Below are 17,229 nucleotides of genomic sequence, written 5' to 3'. Positions count from 1 at the left end.
AAATTTAGTAGTCTGTGAGACGCAATAAATAAAAAACAGAAAGAAAAGTCCAAAACAAAAACTTCTGAAAGTGCCTTGCCAATAAAATAATGAAATGTAAACTTCTCAGCAGCCCAGAGCACAGGATCAAAGTTATGGTCAAAGGTTATAATAAATAGGTTCATTGATGGTATTAACCAGCGCATACTTCCACCTCAAATTTTAATTATGTCCCTTTCATTAATGTTACTATCTTACTCGCCATTGGAACATGTGTAAACCGTGTATTGTGCCGCGTATCTCTGAGCAACACGTTCATTGAATGTTTTAGTTATTTTACGCCTCGAAAAGCTAACAACGGCATATTTTTCCTTACTAAAACTCAATTTTGTCCCTTTCCAGGAAACTATATAAACTGATTCAAAGCAGCCAGTATCTTCACATCACCCTGAAGGAGAAGGAGCATATCTCAAAGCAGCCAATATCGTCACATCACCCTGAAGGAGCACAGCAGATCTTAAAGCAGCAGCGAATATCGTCACATCACTCTGAAGCAGAATAGCAGATCACACCGCTTGAAGACCGCTAGGCCCTCTATTGTCATTGCGAGGTAAGAATTAGTGAGCAGGAAAATCTTGAGAAAGAATTAGTGAGCAGAAAAAACTTGAGAAAGTATGTGAAGAATGTAATCTTTCTTGAAAAAGTACATACAGAATATAACTGTTGAAGAATGCAGTTGTGAATGAAATTGTAATTTTATTTTGAAAGAACGCTGAACACTTCGCAATAATTTAACGCAGAATAAAATTGTTAATACTCGTACAGGGATTTCTGTGTAAAATACCTCTGCTTATGTATTAAATCTCTTCAAGTTTGTGATCTTCCCGTCCAGGCACCAATATGTGACTCTGCTATCAGAGGGTTTTAATAGCTGAAAGCCCTAAATTTATCACAAATTTCATCAAATTATGGTCGAGTAGAAGATTCGAACTTAGGTGGTTTACAGGGCGATTAGTAGAGGGTTTTAAAGTCAATCTCAATTTTTTTTTTAAAGAAGCAGGTTGATTGAGTTTTAATTCTGCGTAGTGCCACCAGAGAGGTTTTTTTAAAGAGCAGTTTGACTGAGTTTAATTGTGTAGTGCCACCAGAGAGGTTTTTTTAAAGAGCAGTTTGATTGAGTTTTAATTGTGTAGTGTTAGAGGGTTTTAACAGGTAGAGGCCTTATATTTATCTGGGATTTTATCAAATACAGTGATAAATATATTTGAGTTGAGGTAGTAATTAAGCCAGTTGTCTTTGGTTAGATTTTTTTAGAAGTTTTTTAATTAGATTTTTCTGTTTTAATTTCTCTATAAAATCTGGTAGGAATTTATCGAAATCACAAGCTTGATGGGTTAATCCCTGCACAATAGAAGTGCCCTAAAGTTTTTCAGAGTGCTAAGGGTTTTTCAGAGTGCTAAATCTATATGTATAGTAAAAGAAACCAGTTTAAATAACACAAATCAAGATTTTACCTCAAAAATTTTCACCAAATTCTAACACCCAGAAAATCCAAAAAATTTCACTAAATACAACTCTGTTTTATCTTCAGTTTAATATTTAATTCTGTTTTAACTTCAGCTAAATATTTAAGTTGTAAATGATGTCAGATATATTTCAAAGTTTATGAGAGTCTAACAATAAAACTATCACAACAATATATTTGATTTTATATATCACTCCTGAGAATTGAATTTGCTATGAAAAAATTAACTCCTCCGAAAATAAAGAAATAATTTATTTAATAAAATTTTATATTCACATAAAAATAATATTTATTTATTTATTTAATAATTTTTTACCATAAATTATATAATTTTAAAAATTTTAAATTAAATTCAAATATATACAAATGTGCCAAAAAAATTCCTAATATATGTAAAACATGTTTAATATTTGTAAATATTTTTATTCTTAAATAGATGCGGGTCAAACTAATTAAAAGTTATCATCTATTTAAAACAATTAAATATATTTATATTTGATGATGAAATAAAAAATATATAATTGAAATTAATTATTAGAGGTAGGTTTATTTAAGTGTTTATAATAATTTGAATAGGCATGATTAAAAAAGCATTTTTTATTATTATAAAAAGTCATAATTCCAAATTTAATAATAAAAAGTCATAATCCAAATTTAAAAATATAATCTGTGTATTGTGTTTTTATATTAATTTGATATCAAGTTTGACTATAAATTTAAATCAAATTATTATATTATATTATATTGTAAAATTACTTAATTATATTTATGTAATATTATTTAAGTGCATGAGATTTTTTGAAATTAAAAAAATAATATAAAAAATAGAAATCTTACCAATAAAAGATTTAATATATTTAGTATTTTATTAATTTTGATGTGATTTTAAAATTAAATTAGTATTATTATTATTAAAGAAATTATTTTTGCTTTTATATTAATGTTATGTATTGGATTAACTTGTGTGTTTATATGTAGAGAATTATGTCACAAGGGTCATCTAGTTTTAACTTTGAGTAATTTTTTCTTTTGAAATTTGGTTAATTTCATGGAATTTCATATTAATTTTATAACCTCATGTCATATATACTTTCAGTTTCCACATCAGTAATATCAATAATAATATTTTGATATTTATTAATGTTAATTTCTTACTATTTTATCTTATATAAAAATTTAAGAGAGAACCTAATAACCAACCTCATTTAAATTTTATAAGAAAAATTAGACTCAACCTAACCTAATCATTACCCTACCCAAATTCAAATTCAAACCCTAACCATGTGATGCCCAGGATATTAGATCAAGACTCTGCATGTCTGCTTTTTTCTTCTTAAAAACCCCCAAAAAGGCAAAAACTAGCTTTTCCGCCTCTAAACTGTGAAGCTGAATACAAAATACATGTAATCTTTCAGACATTAAAAATATCTAAATCTCTGAAACAGGCGAGACTGGAAAATTCATAATAACCTCGCGGATTCCTCTTCAAAGGCATTATAATGGAGGGAGGAGCTGGGGGATTAGACGCCAAGGAGTTTAAGACGTTCTGGTCGATAGTATGGAAGAATCCATATATTTTGCAGCTTGCCTTTTCTGCCGGGGTCGGCGGTCTCCTCTTTGGATATGACACAGGTAACTTCATGAACGCTTGTTTTACAGAAAATTACAATAAATTAAAGGCCTTTAATGCGCGCGTTCAATTATCTTTGTATTTTTAGCTGGCTTTGAATTTCTCGCACAAATCTTAAATCGAAATCTGTGTTTCTAAATTGCAGGAGTGATATCCGGGGCTTTGCTGTATATTCGAGATGATTTCGCCGCAGTAGACAATAGCTCATTCTTGCAGGTAAGCGGGTTTGCATTTAGAATAATACTTACACTTATTCTGTGTGTATGGCATGTATCTTTATTTTAATCACAGATTTTGAAAATATTTTAGAATTTTTATGTATAAAGATTCTGGATCTCGATAATATTTTAGAATCTTTAACTCAATAAAGGATTTTAGAATTTGATAAGAACAAGAATGTAAAATTCAAACTTATCTTTATTGCAAATTCCAAAAATATCTTATTTTGAAATTTGATTCATCCGAAAAAGAACGTTTGATGTGTGGATTTGCCCTGAATCTTATATCTACAGGAGACAATAGTGAGTGTGACCATTGCGACCGCTATAATTGGAGCGGCAGTCGGAGGATTCGTGAACGATTATTATGGGCGGAAGCCAGCGATTCTTGGAGCGGATGCGGTGTTCGCTGCAGGCGCAGTTGTCATGGCTGTGGCGCCAGATCCGGGCGTGCTCATTTTAGGTCGTGTACTCGTCGGTTTAGGCGTAGGAGCTGCCTCTGTGAGCGTCCCACTGTACATTTCAGAGGCATCTCCCGCTAAAATAAGAGGAGCTTTGGTGAGCACCAATGGTTTTATGATAACTGGCGGACAATTTCTTGCCTATCTCATCAATCTGGCCTTCACCAAGGTATGTGAAATTTACAATTGTGTCCCATCAATCTGGCCTTCGCCCAGGTAAGCGAAATCTAAAACACAGTTCTAGAAGCCCTAAATTGATAAATAAAGCTCTATTGATTACTGCTTGAGGCTTCGTTTCTCAGGCACCCGGGACATGGCGTTGGATGCTCGGTGTTGCTGGCGTGCCTGCTGTGGTTCAGATGGTTTTGGTGTTATATTTACCCGAATCTCCCCGCTGGTTATACAGACAGGTTCTCTGCTAATTTCTTGTATCCAAACTGAAAATTAATCAAACAGGCAATTGTCTACATTTTTATAATAACCTGTGTATGTGGAAATGAATATTGAGTTGCAGAACAAGATTGATGAAGCAGTGGCCATTCTTGAAAGGCTCTATCCAAAGGAAGATGTGGGTGCTGAGGTTACAGCTCTAAGGGATTCCGTTGCCGCAGAAGATGATACAAATACAACGTGGACTAAATTTCGCACATTGATAAGATCACCTGAACTTCGACCAGCTGTGGTGGCAGGCGTTGGGCTTTCGGTGAGTAATTACTATATTGTGCTGAATTTATATACACAATCAAAAAAATCAATTTAAATAACACAAATCATAATTTCATTTCAAAATTTACAACTAAACATAACAAATTTTTTTTTTAAAATCAAATTAAATTTTTTTTTTTTATTTCGCTCTATATTTTAATATCCTTTCCCAGATCCAGATTCCTGGGTACCATTAATCTTGCTTGCCGGATGAATGTTTGATTATTCATTTTAAGTTGTGGCTGTTTGATCGATTGGGGGTTTTTGGATTTACTGTACCATGTGGTTGTCTAGGTGTTTTGGATGTCTGTGCGCATATATTAAAATACATGTAAGTTTTTGGATTTACTGTACCATGTGGTTGTCTAGGTGTTTTGGATGTCTGTGCCCATATATTAAAATATATATAAAAGGACTTTTAGATGTTTAAAAATATTTATATTCAATATTAATATAATATAAAATAAATTAAATATATATATAAAAGGATTTTTATATGTTTAAAAAGTATTTTTATTTAATATTAATATAAATTAAATCAAAGGAGGTTTATCTGTTTAAAAAATATTTATATTTAATGTTAATATAATATAAAATAAATTAAATAAATATATATAAGAATTTTTATATGTTTAAAAAATATTTATATTTAATATTAATATAATATAAAATATATTCGTTTAGATTTATTTTATTTGTGGACCATAGTTTGTGGATGAAAGAGATTAGCTTTTTTTATATTTTAAAAAGGTTTGATTTCTTTTGAACTAAGTACATAGCACATTAAAATTATAATGAATTAAGATGAATTTAAATTAATTTAAACTAATTTAACTTTCTTTTCAAAATAATTTATATTTCATATAAATACAATAGATTATTTTTATTTGAATTATTATTTTATTTTCGTTGGGTAGCCTATGAACACATGTGCTTACTTTGATTATTGTTGAATATTTTTTAGTTTTTAAAGTTCTTTATCAATAAGGATGAGACATGAGAGGGTAGTTTCAAATTTTTGAGCAAGCACAACACTCAATTGTGTTTGTTGTCTTATACACGTGTGATTATAATATTAATGTTATATATTATTTTAATTTAAACGTGAGGTGTTTTTTTTGTATTTTTCGTTTTTTTGGTTTTTTACCTTAATTATGAGGAGTTTTATATGGTTAATAGAGTTTTGTGATTTTGACAATTTTTTCCTTCTTATTTTGATTATGAAGAATTTTATATAGTTAATAGAGTTTTGTGAATTTTATCAATTTAGCTATTTTTTATCACGAAAACCTTGTGTTTGAAACTTAGATTTTGAATTTTACTTTAATATGATTTTAGTGAGTTTCTTGTTATGCATGATTAAGTCAAGTTTTCTCTATGGGTTTCTCTTTTTAAAGAGTAATAGGAAAACAAAGGTGGTAAGTAGAGATCGTTCTCATTACATTCATTTAGGCTCAAGGAATGCCTTGAGGGAGTTTTGGGGCAAGGGATGCGAATAGCTTGTTCGCCCTTTATTATTCTAGCATGTATAGGGAATTAAATGAAAGGCATGAAAGGAAATGAAACACATAAAGATAGAAATATAACAAATCTAAGCACAATAATTTAATGAAAACCCATATTTCTATTAATAAATAAAAGAATGGAACACAAAAGAACATAAATGGGATAGAATTGTAGTAGCTATCTTTGAGGAGAGAGAGAGATGACAACTACACACATTTACAAAAAGACCATTAAAAGAGGTTGAAAGAATGGTAATTTAACATTAAAAAAAAAGACCTAGAGGTCCAAAACCATAACCCTAGAAGATGAAGTGCCAAAAGCTTTGCAAGCCCCCGAGATGGTTAGTTGGTACATCAACTTCTCGGGGGGCACAACTTTTGCATACAATCTCCATTAAGGGTGCATAGTAGCTTGTTGGAAATAAATATTTGAGGATTAAAACTTTTGGTTGGGGCTAGGGCATGACATTGCAACCCTTGGCCCCTCAAGTGGCTAAAAAACATCACTTACGATCTCAAAATAACCCCAATAGTTTTGGACCCCCATAACCATAGAAAAGCTGCCAAGAAGATAGAGAACGCTGAGTTGGTGGAAGAGGTGGGTGGCCACTGATATCCACAACCTAGATCAATCCCCCTCCCACCCCCTAGATAACAATGGTCTCCATTACGTCAAGTTCACTCATTAGATGGGGAAACTTTTGCTAATTTTGGCTCTTAGTAAGCCACTTGTCTTGGTGAAGAAGCTACCTCACTTTAACAACTCGACAAAGTTGTATGTTTTGTTGGAGGGTATCCTTTGTCTTGGTGTTCATGATTTGATCCATTGTAGTTTGTTGAATGCAATCATAATTAAGTTTTGTGGGGCTAATTGCTTGGCTACCTCTAAGGTGTCCAGGAGAGTTGGAAAATATGGTCAAAACAACTCCACATTAAATACTAGGTACAGGGCAAGGAAAGGGGGATACTCAATTCAAAATAAAATCATCCACAACCTTTGTGATTATGTAAGGCCTATATTGAAGTGGTATGAGATTCTTATGGGGGCCTTCAAGGCACTTTTTCTATAGATATAACCACACCTTATCACCAACTTGAAACTTGTGTGGAACCTAATGTTGATCATGTCAGTGTTTGTGCTTGGCATTAGCTTTTGCAGGATATCATGAACTTGTTGTGTTCAACAAATTTGGATACTTTATCTATTGTGGCTTGAGCATGGGAGAATGTTTTTGGTGAAGATGCAATGGATACAACTATATCAATTGGGGCCAATGGTTGGAACCAAGGCTACAGGGGAGCATAGTAGCTTGTTGGAAATAACTATTTGAGGATTACAACTTTTGGGTGGGACTAGGGAATGAAATTGCAACCCTTGGCCCCTCAAATGGCTAAAAAGCATCACTGAGGGTCTCAAACCAACCCCAATAGTTTGGGACCCCCATAACCATAAAAAACTGCCAAGAAGTTAGAGAACAATTGAGTTGGTGGAAGAGGTGGGTAATCATTAATATCCACCTAGATCAACCCCCCACCCCTTAGAAAGCAATGGTATCCATTACGTCAAGTTCACTCATCAGATGGGGAAAATTTTGCTAAATTTGGCTCCTAGTAAGCCACTTGTCTTGATGAAGAAGCTACCTTGCTTTAACAACTCGACAAAGTTGTGTGTTTTGTTGGAGGGTATCCTTTGTCTTGGCATCCATGATCTGATCCATTGTAGCCTGCTAAATGCAATCATAATTAAGTTTTGTGGGGCTAATTGCTTGGCTACCTCCAAGGTGTCTAGGAGAGGTGGAAAATATGGTCAAAGCAACTCCACATTAAATACCAGGTGTAAGGCAAGGAAAGGGGGCTACTCAATTCAAAAAAATTTCATCCACAACCTGCGTGATTATGTAAGGTCTATATTGAAGTGGTATGAGCTTCCTATGGGGGCCTTCAAGGCACTTTTTCTGTAGATGGAACCACACCTTACCACCAACTTGAAACTTGTGTGGAACCCAATGTTGATCATGTCATTGTTTGTACTTGACATTGGCCTTTTGCAGGATATCATGAACTTGTTTTTGGAGGTGTTAGATTCGTTCAATAAAGTTGGCTACTTTAGTTGTTGTGGCTTGAGCACGGGAGAATTTTTTTGGTGAAGATGCAATGGATACAACTACATAAATTGGGGCCAATGGTTGGAACCAAGGCTACAGGGGATCCCACACCTCCCCCCCGCTTGAATCCACTCCCAAAGCACGCTTCAAGCACGAGCACATCAGGAGAAACCCCGGGGCATGCGTCCTAAAAAAATTTGCACTCCCTGCCAATTCAAGAATAATCAAGGGAGCTATTGAAGATTGGAAACACGATTTTTTGAGTGGGGTAGTCTAATATTCAAGCCTATGGACCTAGTATTGATATGCAATTCATGGTAATGTTAAACTCTTAAAGAATTTTTTAACATTACCATGAAATGACTCAGAATGTTTGAGAGTGGTTCCAACCTCATTGGATTTCATATGGAGAAAGTAGAATTTTAGATCTCACTCAAAATCCAGCAAACTTATCAGTTTTTTCAGGATTTCAAGATTAGGGGGATTGCAATGTTTCCATTGGATTTTGTCATGTACTAGGGTATGAAACTCATATTTAATCAAGAGCACCAAACCCTCTATGTACCTTGATGTTAGTGACATTGGTTGTCAAACTCCTCTATCATGACCTAAGTCACCAGGTTCGAGTTCGAGTTCGAGTTCGAGGACCTTGAAATTCGAATAAAGTTCGACAACTCAAATTTTGTCGATAAAATTCGACATAAAATTCGACATATAGAAATTGTATGCCTCTTACTTCAATATTAAATGTTTTTATATTCCAAATTAAAAATTGTATATATGAATGTCAAATTTACAATTAGTTTACATCTTATACTAATCTTTTACAATACTTTGTATTCAAAATTACTACTTGTACTTAGAATTTACTCCTCCTCAATATATAATAGATTGAGCATTAAAATACATTTAGATTCATACATGTTTAAAATGAATAATAATAATTTTGAATTAAATGATATATAATTCAAATATATATTTTGGAAATTCATTATGTTATCTTAAATGTTATAAGAAAAATTGTTAAAAGAATATTAAATCATAAATGGAGAGAAAAAATGACAAAGCATTCAAATCGTGGTTTCAGGTAAAATGCATTTCATAGTCATATACTTATTATAATGATAAAACCATTAAAATATACATAATGTATTTAGTAAAATTAAATATATAATTTTAAAAAATAATAACTTGATGAATATAATTGTTTAATTGTATAATCATCATTATATATTATTGAGAATATGAGGAAAACGAAAGTGGGTTATATTAAAAAATATATTATATGTTTTTGTTAAGCCTTCAAGGTGTAGAGTCTATGGCGTCTGCGGCGGCAATGAAAACGTAAACAACCGTCAACGAAACCCGAGCCCGTCGTAGTCTCTGTCTCAGTGTCTTGTAGACTGTAGTCTCTGTCGTGCGTCTGCGGCGGCAATGAAAACAACAACGAAACCAATGAAACGGAAACCTAAGCTAAAACAGCAACACCCATACCCGCGGCGCGAAAAAAACGAATTTTAACGCATCTAAACGAATTTCAACGATTTTAATGGCGAATTTAATCGACAGAAATTCGAATACGCCATGAAATTCGAATACGGCATGAAATACGGCGAACTGGAACGAACAAATTCGAATGAGCTTGAAATACGGCGAACTTCGAATTTTATGGATTAAATACGCCGTATCCGGTGACTAAGATCATGACCCTACTAAAAATTTACCTGTCACTAAAACAAAATCTTAACTTGACATGCTACGTTTTTTCTATCTTATGTTAATTCTTAGAGGGTGATATTAGTAACAAAGATCCCAATATAGGAAATGATTTTGATGATATGTAGGTATTTGTTGTAGCATGATTTGTTTAGATGCTAGAGGTCATCTAAAGCTTATTTGTTGATGTATTTTTTATTAAGAGATGTATTGCACTCGATTCCATTTTGGTTGTGTGCACTCTTACATGCTTTATAAATGAGAACTTTTAATTTTTGGACCTGTGGTTGATGAAGATTATAACCACTAGATGAATGATGTTTTATGGTTTAATCCATATTATTATGTTTTTATCACTAATTGATCATTCTACATGCTTTTTTAATAGATGTGCATCAAAATATATAAAAATATATATTATATAAAATTCGCTCCAAAAATCATTCCCGACCTGAGAGCTTTTGAAAATGTCACTCCCATTTCCCGCTTCCGCTCCCTCTCCCACTCCCAAGCAGCTTTTGTTGGAACCCCAAGCACACTTTAAAAGGAATGTGACCAATAGAGCTATGGAGGGACCTATATGTTGAACATATGGAAGGATTTCACCCCATGTACAAAAATGTTTGCAGTTATACATGTGCAAGATATGTGCAATCATCATGTTGACCACTTATGTTTTTCCATCTCATTGGGGATGAAAGGCAATTGATTTTGTCAACTTGGTATCCATCAAGGACCATAGGTTGGACTATAAGGTATCGAATAACCTACTACTTCTATTTGAAATAATGGTATGAGGTAGCCCAAAATGAAAAACACACTTGAAGAAGAGTTTAGCAGTGATTTTGACTATTACACTCAACCACTGCTAAACTCTTCTTGCATGGTGCTAAAATAGCCTTCTTAAAGAATCAATTGACAATTACATACCATGTTTGGTGGAGGGAAATCCTAACATGTACTCGATGGAGATTGACTCTCAGGGCCTTTCTGGGGTAGGTAGAGGAGTGTACAACTTTGCTTCTTAATGGTCATTTTAGTGGTGGCATAGGAAATGCATAGTTTGATATACTGATGGACGTCATGTTGAAGCTTTGGTTAGTAAAACTACTCTTGAAGTATTATTATTGTCTTCTCAACAACAAATTTCCCTCCCACCCAAATATAATGTGCCTCCCAATTCACCTTGGCAAACTTGCTTGAAGGAACACAAAGGTGGCCTAGGTAGCACGATAAAGCATAGGTGGAAGTTTGGAATTTTTTTTCCTATGATCAACATCTCGTATGTAACAACAAAATCAAAGTCACTATTATATAATTGTTGTCACCCAGAAGTTTCATAACCACAAGACCTAAGAACTATGGTTAGTATCACAACCGGGGGCCAACTAAGATAATCTACAACATGATGGTGTTATGCCTCTTGTACTTGATGTCCAAGTAGAATTGTTGTAGGTAGGTGTACCATTATTTCAGAGTTGATTCTTTTGTGATTTGAATTGCTTTGATCTTATTCTTCAAGATCCATCACATCGATTTTTTTACGGTGGTAGTTCTAGAACTTTTCTTGTGTCTACATGAATTGCAAAGGCCTGTGATTAGTGTGGATGATTGTCTCCTTCTCCAAAATATATTGCTTCCATTGTTAGTGTGTCTGCATGATGGAGTACATCTCCTTGTCATAGGTGGGGTATCTCTAGACATTATAAGAAAGTGTTTCACTATGATATGCCATTGAATGTTTTTGTTGAGTGAGGACTGCATCGATAGCATAACTAGAGGCATTTGTATCAATCTCAAATGGTTGTTGCAAGTCTGGCAAGGTGAAGACTGATGCATAGTAGAGGTAGTGTTTCAAATCCTCGAATCCTTTTTATTGTGACTCATAATAGGAAAAAAAAAATTAGCTCCACCCTTAGTCAATTGGCTTAAGGGCCAAGCAATACGAGAGAACCTTGACATGAACCTTCAGTGGAAGTTAGAAAGGCCCAAGAAGCAATGGAGGTTTGCTAGAGTCATCGAGGCTGCCAAATCCCAAATGACTTGGATATTGGATATGTCCACATGCACCCCATGTTCATCCACAATGGATCCCAAACATTGACTTCTCTACACATGAAATGATCATTTTTCTAGTTTGGCATACAACTTGTGTTGTCGCAGGGTGCTCATGGCCTGCTAAATGTGCTACACATTAGGGGAATTTTGAAGCATAAAATGGGACACCTAAAGAAAATAATAAAAAAATAGTTAAAATAATAAAATGAGAGCTATGAATTTATAAAGAAAAAGAAACGAAGCTACTTTTTTTTATTGTATTTTTGGTTTATCTCCACTTATAGGTTTACTGAAATGTCAAGTCTAGACACCTGTTGGATGAAAAATTAAATTCCACATCCTAGGAGAATCCACTTTGCATGCTTCCAAGTAGATCCATGTTGGAAAAAATTTCAACACATGAAAAATTTCAACACACATTTTTCATGTATTTTCATTTATTTTTTCGATGTGGGTTTACTAAGAAGCATGCACAATGGGTACTCATTGGATAAGTTTTTGCGTGTGACTTGGATATCCTTGCTTTGTCCTTTGTTCTGTGAGTTAGAGCTACCTTTTCCAAGCTTGTCTATAATGGATTTGTAGATCCAAACTCCTCCTTATTACTTTGTTTTAATTTCTACACAGTTTTAATAGCATATCAATAACCATCTCCCAATGAGGAGATATCCAATAAATCCATCTTTGTTTGGATGTACTTATGTAGGCACTATGGTACTTCTGAACTAGGTGCCACTTGGAATCTCTAATACCCACCATTGAGCGCAAGGTGTGGACAATATTGGTGTACTTTGATGTCATCTAGTTTTTCTCCTATTATAGAGTTGTTTATCTTGTGTACCGGTCATCATAGTTCCCTAAAGGGTAGAATTCCTCCTTGAGAGCATCAACAAAAGTTTCCCAAGTGGGTTCTACCTTTAATATTGTAAACTTATCATTGCTATGTCTCTCCTAGTAAACCCCCCACAAATATTTGGCACAGGGAAGGGACTTTAGCAGCGTGAAGGTGATATTTTCATTGTCGGAAAATCTTTGGACTAAGTGATAGCCCTCTAAAAAATTGAACCATTTCTTCAAAGAACCTGCATCTATTTGGCCTTCAAATAAGGAGATATCAAAGTTAACTTGTACATTGAAGGGTGTTGCACCTCTTAAGTTGTTGCATGTTAAAGGTGCCTTGGTTGATGTTGGTAGTCACTGAAGGATTTGGGCAAAATTGTCCATCACCTCATTCAACTGTCATGCAAGTATTTCCTTGAGCAAAAGCTTGCTAGGATATTTTATTCCATTGTCTCTCTTTTCTTCCTGGATGGGAGATTACTTCATTTGGCAAGAGTGATCATTCCCAACTGAAACTAACTCGAAACCCAACCCTCTATATCCAAGCCTCGTCAGAGGCATGCATCAAGAAACAACAAGGAGCAGATTGCTTCAATACGATTGATCCAAGTTGTACAAGGAATGAAATAAAAGGAAGGAAAAGGAATGAAATACAAACATAGAGAAATATTGAAAACCCAACCTCTATTAATAAATAAAATAACAGGTTATTGAAGAACATAAACTGGCTAGAATGGTGGTAGCTATCTATGATATGAGAAAGATGAAAACTACATGCATTCACAAGAAGCTATTACAAGAGGCCGAAAAAATGGTCTTTTAACATAAAGAAAGAACCTTAGAGGTCTAAAACCTTAATCTTAGAAGATGAAATGCTAAAGGTTTGCAGACTTTAAGGTGGTTAGTGGGTACATCAACTTCCCAAAGGCACAACTTTTGCATACAATCATTTTTTGGAGCACATAGTGGCTCATTGGAAAGAACTATGCAAGGATTACAACTTTTGGTTGGGTTAGGGAACGTCATGGCAACCTTTGGGACCCTTAATAACCAAAAGACATCGTTTAGGGTCTCAAAATGACCTCAAAAGTTTGGGAGCTGAAAAAAATAGAAAAACTACTAAGAAGATAGAGAACCATTGAGTTAATGGAAGAGGTGAGTGGCCACTGATATTCACCTGGATCATCCACCTAAACCCCCTTTTGTTGGATTTTGGGCTCATTTCATTGCCAATGTCGGGCATCTTATATTGTGGCTGTAAGAATGGGTAAAGTGGAGACCCAACTACTACGGGGAAATAGTTGAAGTTAAGGTATTTTTCACCCACCCAAACAAAAAAATTAGATAGAAACATTTACAACTTATATGTAATAATACAATTAGTTCCCAGTGGGTTTTGTGCATCCTCACTCAATGGTGGACTGTAATAGATATTAAGACAACACATGAAGAAACCAATAAGAAAAAACCGAAGTCAAGCCATGGGACTAAACCTAGAGATGAAACCTTCATTACTACACAGCCTAGTGACTTTCTTCATTCAATCTTCACCACACAAAGAAACCAATAAGAAAATCTCAAAGTCAAGCCAAGGAGACTAAACCTAGAGATGAAACCATCAGTATTGTAAACCCTAGTAACTTTCTTCATTCAAACCTCCATCATCTTATGCTTCTTGAGCCATTTAAACCTTTTTTTTTACCCATAATCTCCATGAAGTGGAGTTGAAAACTAAATCACATCATCACGAAACTCATAAATTGACTATGCAATGATAACTTCTATCTTGTTCACCCTCCATAACCTTGTCACCCTGCATAACCTTGTCCATAGCATGAATTAACCCATGCAGACATACCTCTATCCATCTATGAGGGCTAACCTCATCACCTAATAACACTCCATTCTGGAGGTGGTGTATCCATACTTACGCATACATTGTTTAAGAGTGTAATAAATACTTTGCAGCTCGATGCAGTTTGAATGTTGAAATGTCTGAGTGAATGATTTAATAAGCATACATTGTTTAAGAGTGTAATAAATACTTTGCAGCTCGATGCAGTTTGAATGTTGAAATGTCTGAGTGAATGATTTAACAAGCAGGTAAATTTAATTTTTTTTTGATGAATTCATTTTCCTGTGTAAATAAAAATTTCAATTTATTTTCTTTTAATTTAAATTGAGTTGTTAAAATGGACTTTGGTTTCCTTCTTTATATTCAGGCCTTTTCCCCTTTTTCCTGCCTCTGTAATCTGTCCTCGTCTGTATTTTATCTAAGCGTGGATCTTCAATATTTTATTAAACAATATTCATTTTCCAATATATTTTTGCCACGAAGGAGCTCCACAGCCGAACAGGGACGGGGCGGGAAAATCTCGTGTGTGTATCTGTTTAAAAACCCTAAGCTGTCAGGTGTCTATAGCTTCTAGACCTACACGTTGAGTTTTATTTGCTCAGGAAGTCCTGGGTGAAGTGGATTTTCTTCTGTATTTAGCCTTTACAGCATAAGTTCTGTTAAAGTTAAGGATTCATGATCAGCATGTTGATCAGAAATGCTTTTTAGGCATTTTATTTATGATTGAGATAACTAACTCTTGGATTCATTTGTTTTGAAACAGATCCTTCAACAGTTTGTAGGGATAAACACTGTAATGTATTACAGTCCCACAATTGTTCAACTGGCGGGCTTCGCATCGAACACAACAGCTCTGCTGCTATCGCTGATAACATCAGGACTGAATGCAGTGGGATCCTTATTGGGAATGTACCTCATTGACAGAACAGGAAGGAGGATGCTTGCAATCGTGAGTTTAAGTGGAGTTATCCTGGCACTTGCAATGCTCACAGGTGCATTCCATTACACAGAAACTCACTCTCCTCCTGTACTTACCTCATCGAGAACCTTGGGTACAGAAAGTGCCTATGTTTGCCCAGCTTTTCAAACTTCAAGTCAGCATTGGACCTGTGGTCAGTGCCTGGACAACAGCTGTGGATTCTGTCAAACACCAATGTTACGCAAGGTGTGGTTTGACTGACTGCTATTCTACCTTTTTGATCATTATAAATGACTGAGATTCCATAAATGAATGAGATTTTACGCTTTTATTATTATTTAATTAAAAAAAAAAGAGTGAAAATTAAAAAAAAAGAGTGAAAATAGTGAAAGGAGAAAGGAAACTTATTATGTAGATTTTCATATTTGGGAAACATTATGATAGAATATTTATGTAATATTGTGTAATTTTGAAGTTCGATGTTTTGGGTAAGCACTTTACTTATGTTTAAGGATAAAAATTTCAAATTTTCTTTTATCTTCAGAGACAGTGAACTAGAATCCCCTCTCATTTGAGCTTTATATCTTTGAAGATAGGTGAAGTCATTTGAGCTTTATATCTTTGAAGATAGGTGAAGTCTTGACCTGAAATGTTGAATGTCTCAATGAAAGTACGTTGTTCCAGAAATATTCATCCCTTAAGAAAAAGAACAAGTATTATTTAATATTCTAAGATTTAAGTTTTTTTAATCTGAAATTCAACTTCAACTACCAACTACCATTATAGACAATACAATTTTGAATGAGATTATGATAAATAGTACAATTTTAAATATGATTATGATTTTACCCATCATAGATTTCATTAGCATAATTATACATGACATTGACATTGATACAGGGTCACTATACTGGAACCTGCCTGGTGTCCAATTCAACTGTGCAACATATGTGCCACAGACTGCGCCATTCTAGCAGCTCTTGGTTCACTCGGGGATGCCCCAGCCAGTTCGGTTGGCTTGCCGTATTGGCAATGGCTCTCTACATTTGCTTCTTTGCGCCTGGCATGGGAATCGTACCCTGGACAGTGAACTCAGAGATCTACCCTCTTAAATACAGAGGTATGGGCGGAGGACTTGCAGCTACCTGTCTGTGGATCTCCAATCTGATCGTGTCGGAGACGTTCTTGACCCTTACCTCTGCCATCGGTGTCTCCAAAACATTTATGATTTTCATGTTCATAGCGTGTTTTACCTTGGTGTTCGTCATCCTGTTTGTGCCAGAGACGAAGAGCATGTCACTGGAGCAGCTTGAGGAGATGTTGCACGATCTCTATATGGAGAAGAAGAAGGGCAATCGATGGAGCTCTGTCTGTTACATTGTGAAAAAACGCGATAAGGGCCAAAAAGCGGATAAGGGCCAAAAAGCGGAGAGTGATGAAGATGTTTAGAGTGTTTGATTATATAGCTAGCTGTGCTGCTGCACTGCACAAAAGTATTTGGACGTTTTATGATCTGTTTGACTTTGGTTTTGACAACAAACCAAATTAATACATGTTCAATTTAAATTAAATTATATGAATGGTTTACAGGTGTAAATATCTGTTAAGTTCAGCTATTCAAGTAATAATTAATAGGAAAGTTTATTATAAGAGCTTGAGGTTTATTTTCTTTTAAATTAACTGGCACAATCAGAGAGAACGGAACACATATTG

The 17,229-nt window shown here is 34.5% G+C and overlaps 1 protein-coding gene across 1 annotated transcript; it reads left to right on the top strand.

Moving 5' to 3' along the window:
* Positions 1-368: 368 nt before the first annotated feature.
* Positions 369-17,157, top strand: LOC149186573 (putative inositol transporter 2). The gene is made up of 8 exons (XM_089412636.1): positions 369-589; positions 2,950-3,136; positions 3,280-3,350; positions 3,647-3,982; positions 4,116-4,223; positions 4,328-4,516; positions 15,361-15,762; positions 16,417-17,157. The coding sequence occupies exons 2-8, from the start codon at positions 3,004-3,006 to the stop codon at positions 16,963-16,965; spliced, it is 1,788 nt and encodes a 595-aa protein (XP_089268762.1). The 5' UTR covers positions 369-589; positions 2,950-3,003; the 3' UTR covers positions 16,966-17,157.
* Positions 17,158-17,229: the final 72 nt, after the last annotated feature.

The sequence above is a fragment of the Pinus tabuliformis genome, chromosome 3_1, assembly GCF_031772625.1.
Source record: "Pinus tabuliformis cultivar Carrire ecotype Pingquan chromosome 3_1, CPIR1, whole genome shotgun sequence".
NCBI lineage: Eukaryota > Viridiplantae > Streptophyta > Pinopsida > Pinales > Pinaceae > Pinus > Pinus tabuliformis.
Note: the sequence above shows the minus strand (reverse complement) of the source record. Positions and strands in the feature narration are given on the sequence as shown.

Coding starts and splice junctions, on each gene's coding strand:
- LOC149186573 (XM_089412636.1), top strand. CDS start 3,004: ATGGAGGGAGGAGCTGGGGGATTAGACGCCAAGGAGTTTAAGACGTTC. Junction 3,351..3,646: donor ACAATAGCTCATTCTTGCAG/GTAAGCGGGTTT, acceptor TTATATCTACAG/GAGACAATAGTGAGTGTGAC. Junction 3,983..4,115: donor TCAATCTGGCCTTCACCAAG/GTATGTGAAATT, acceptor TTCGTTTCTCAG/GCACCCGGGACATGGCGTTG.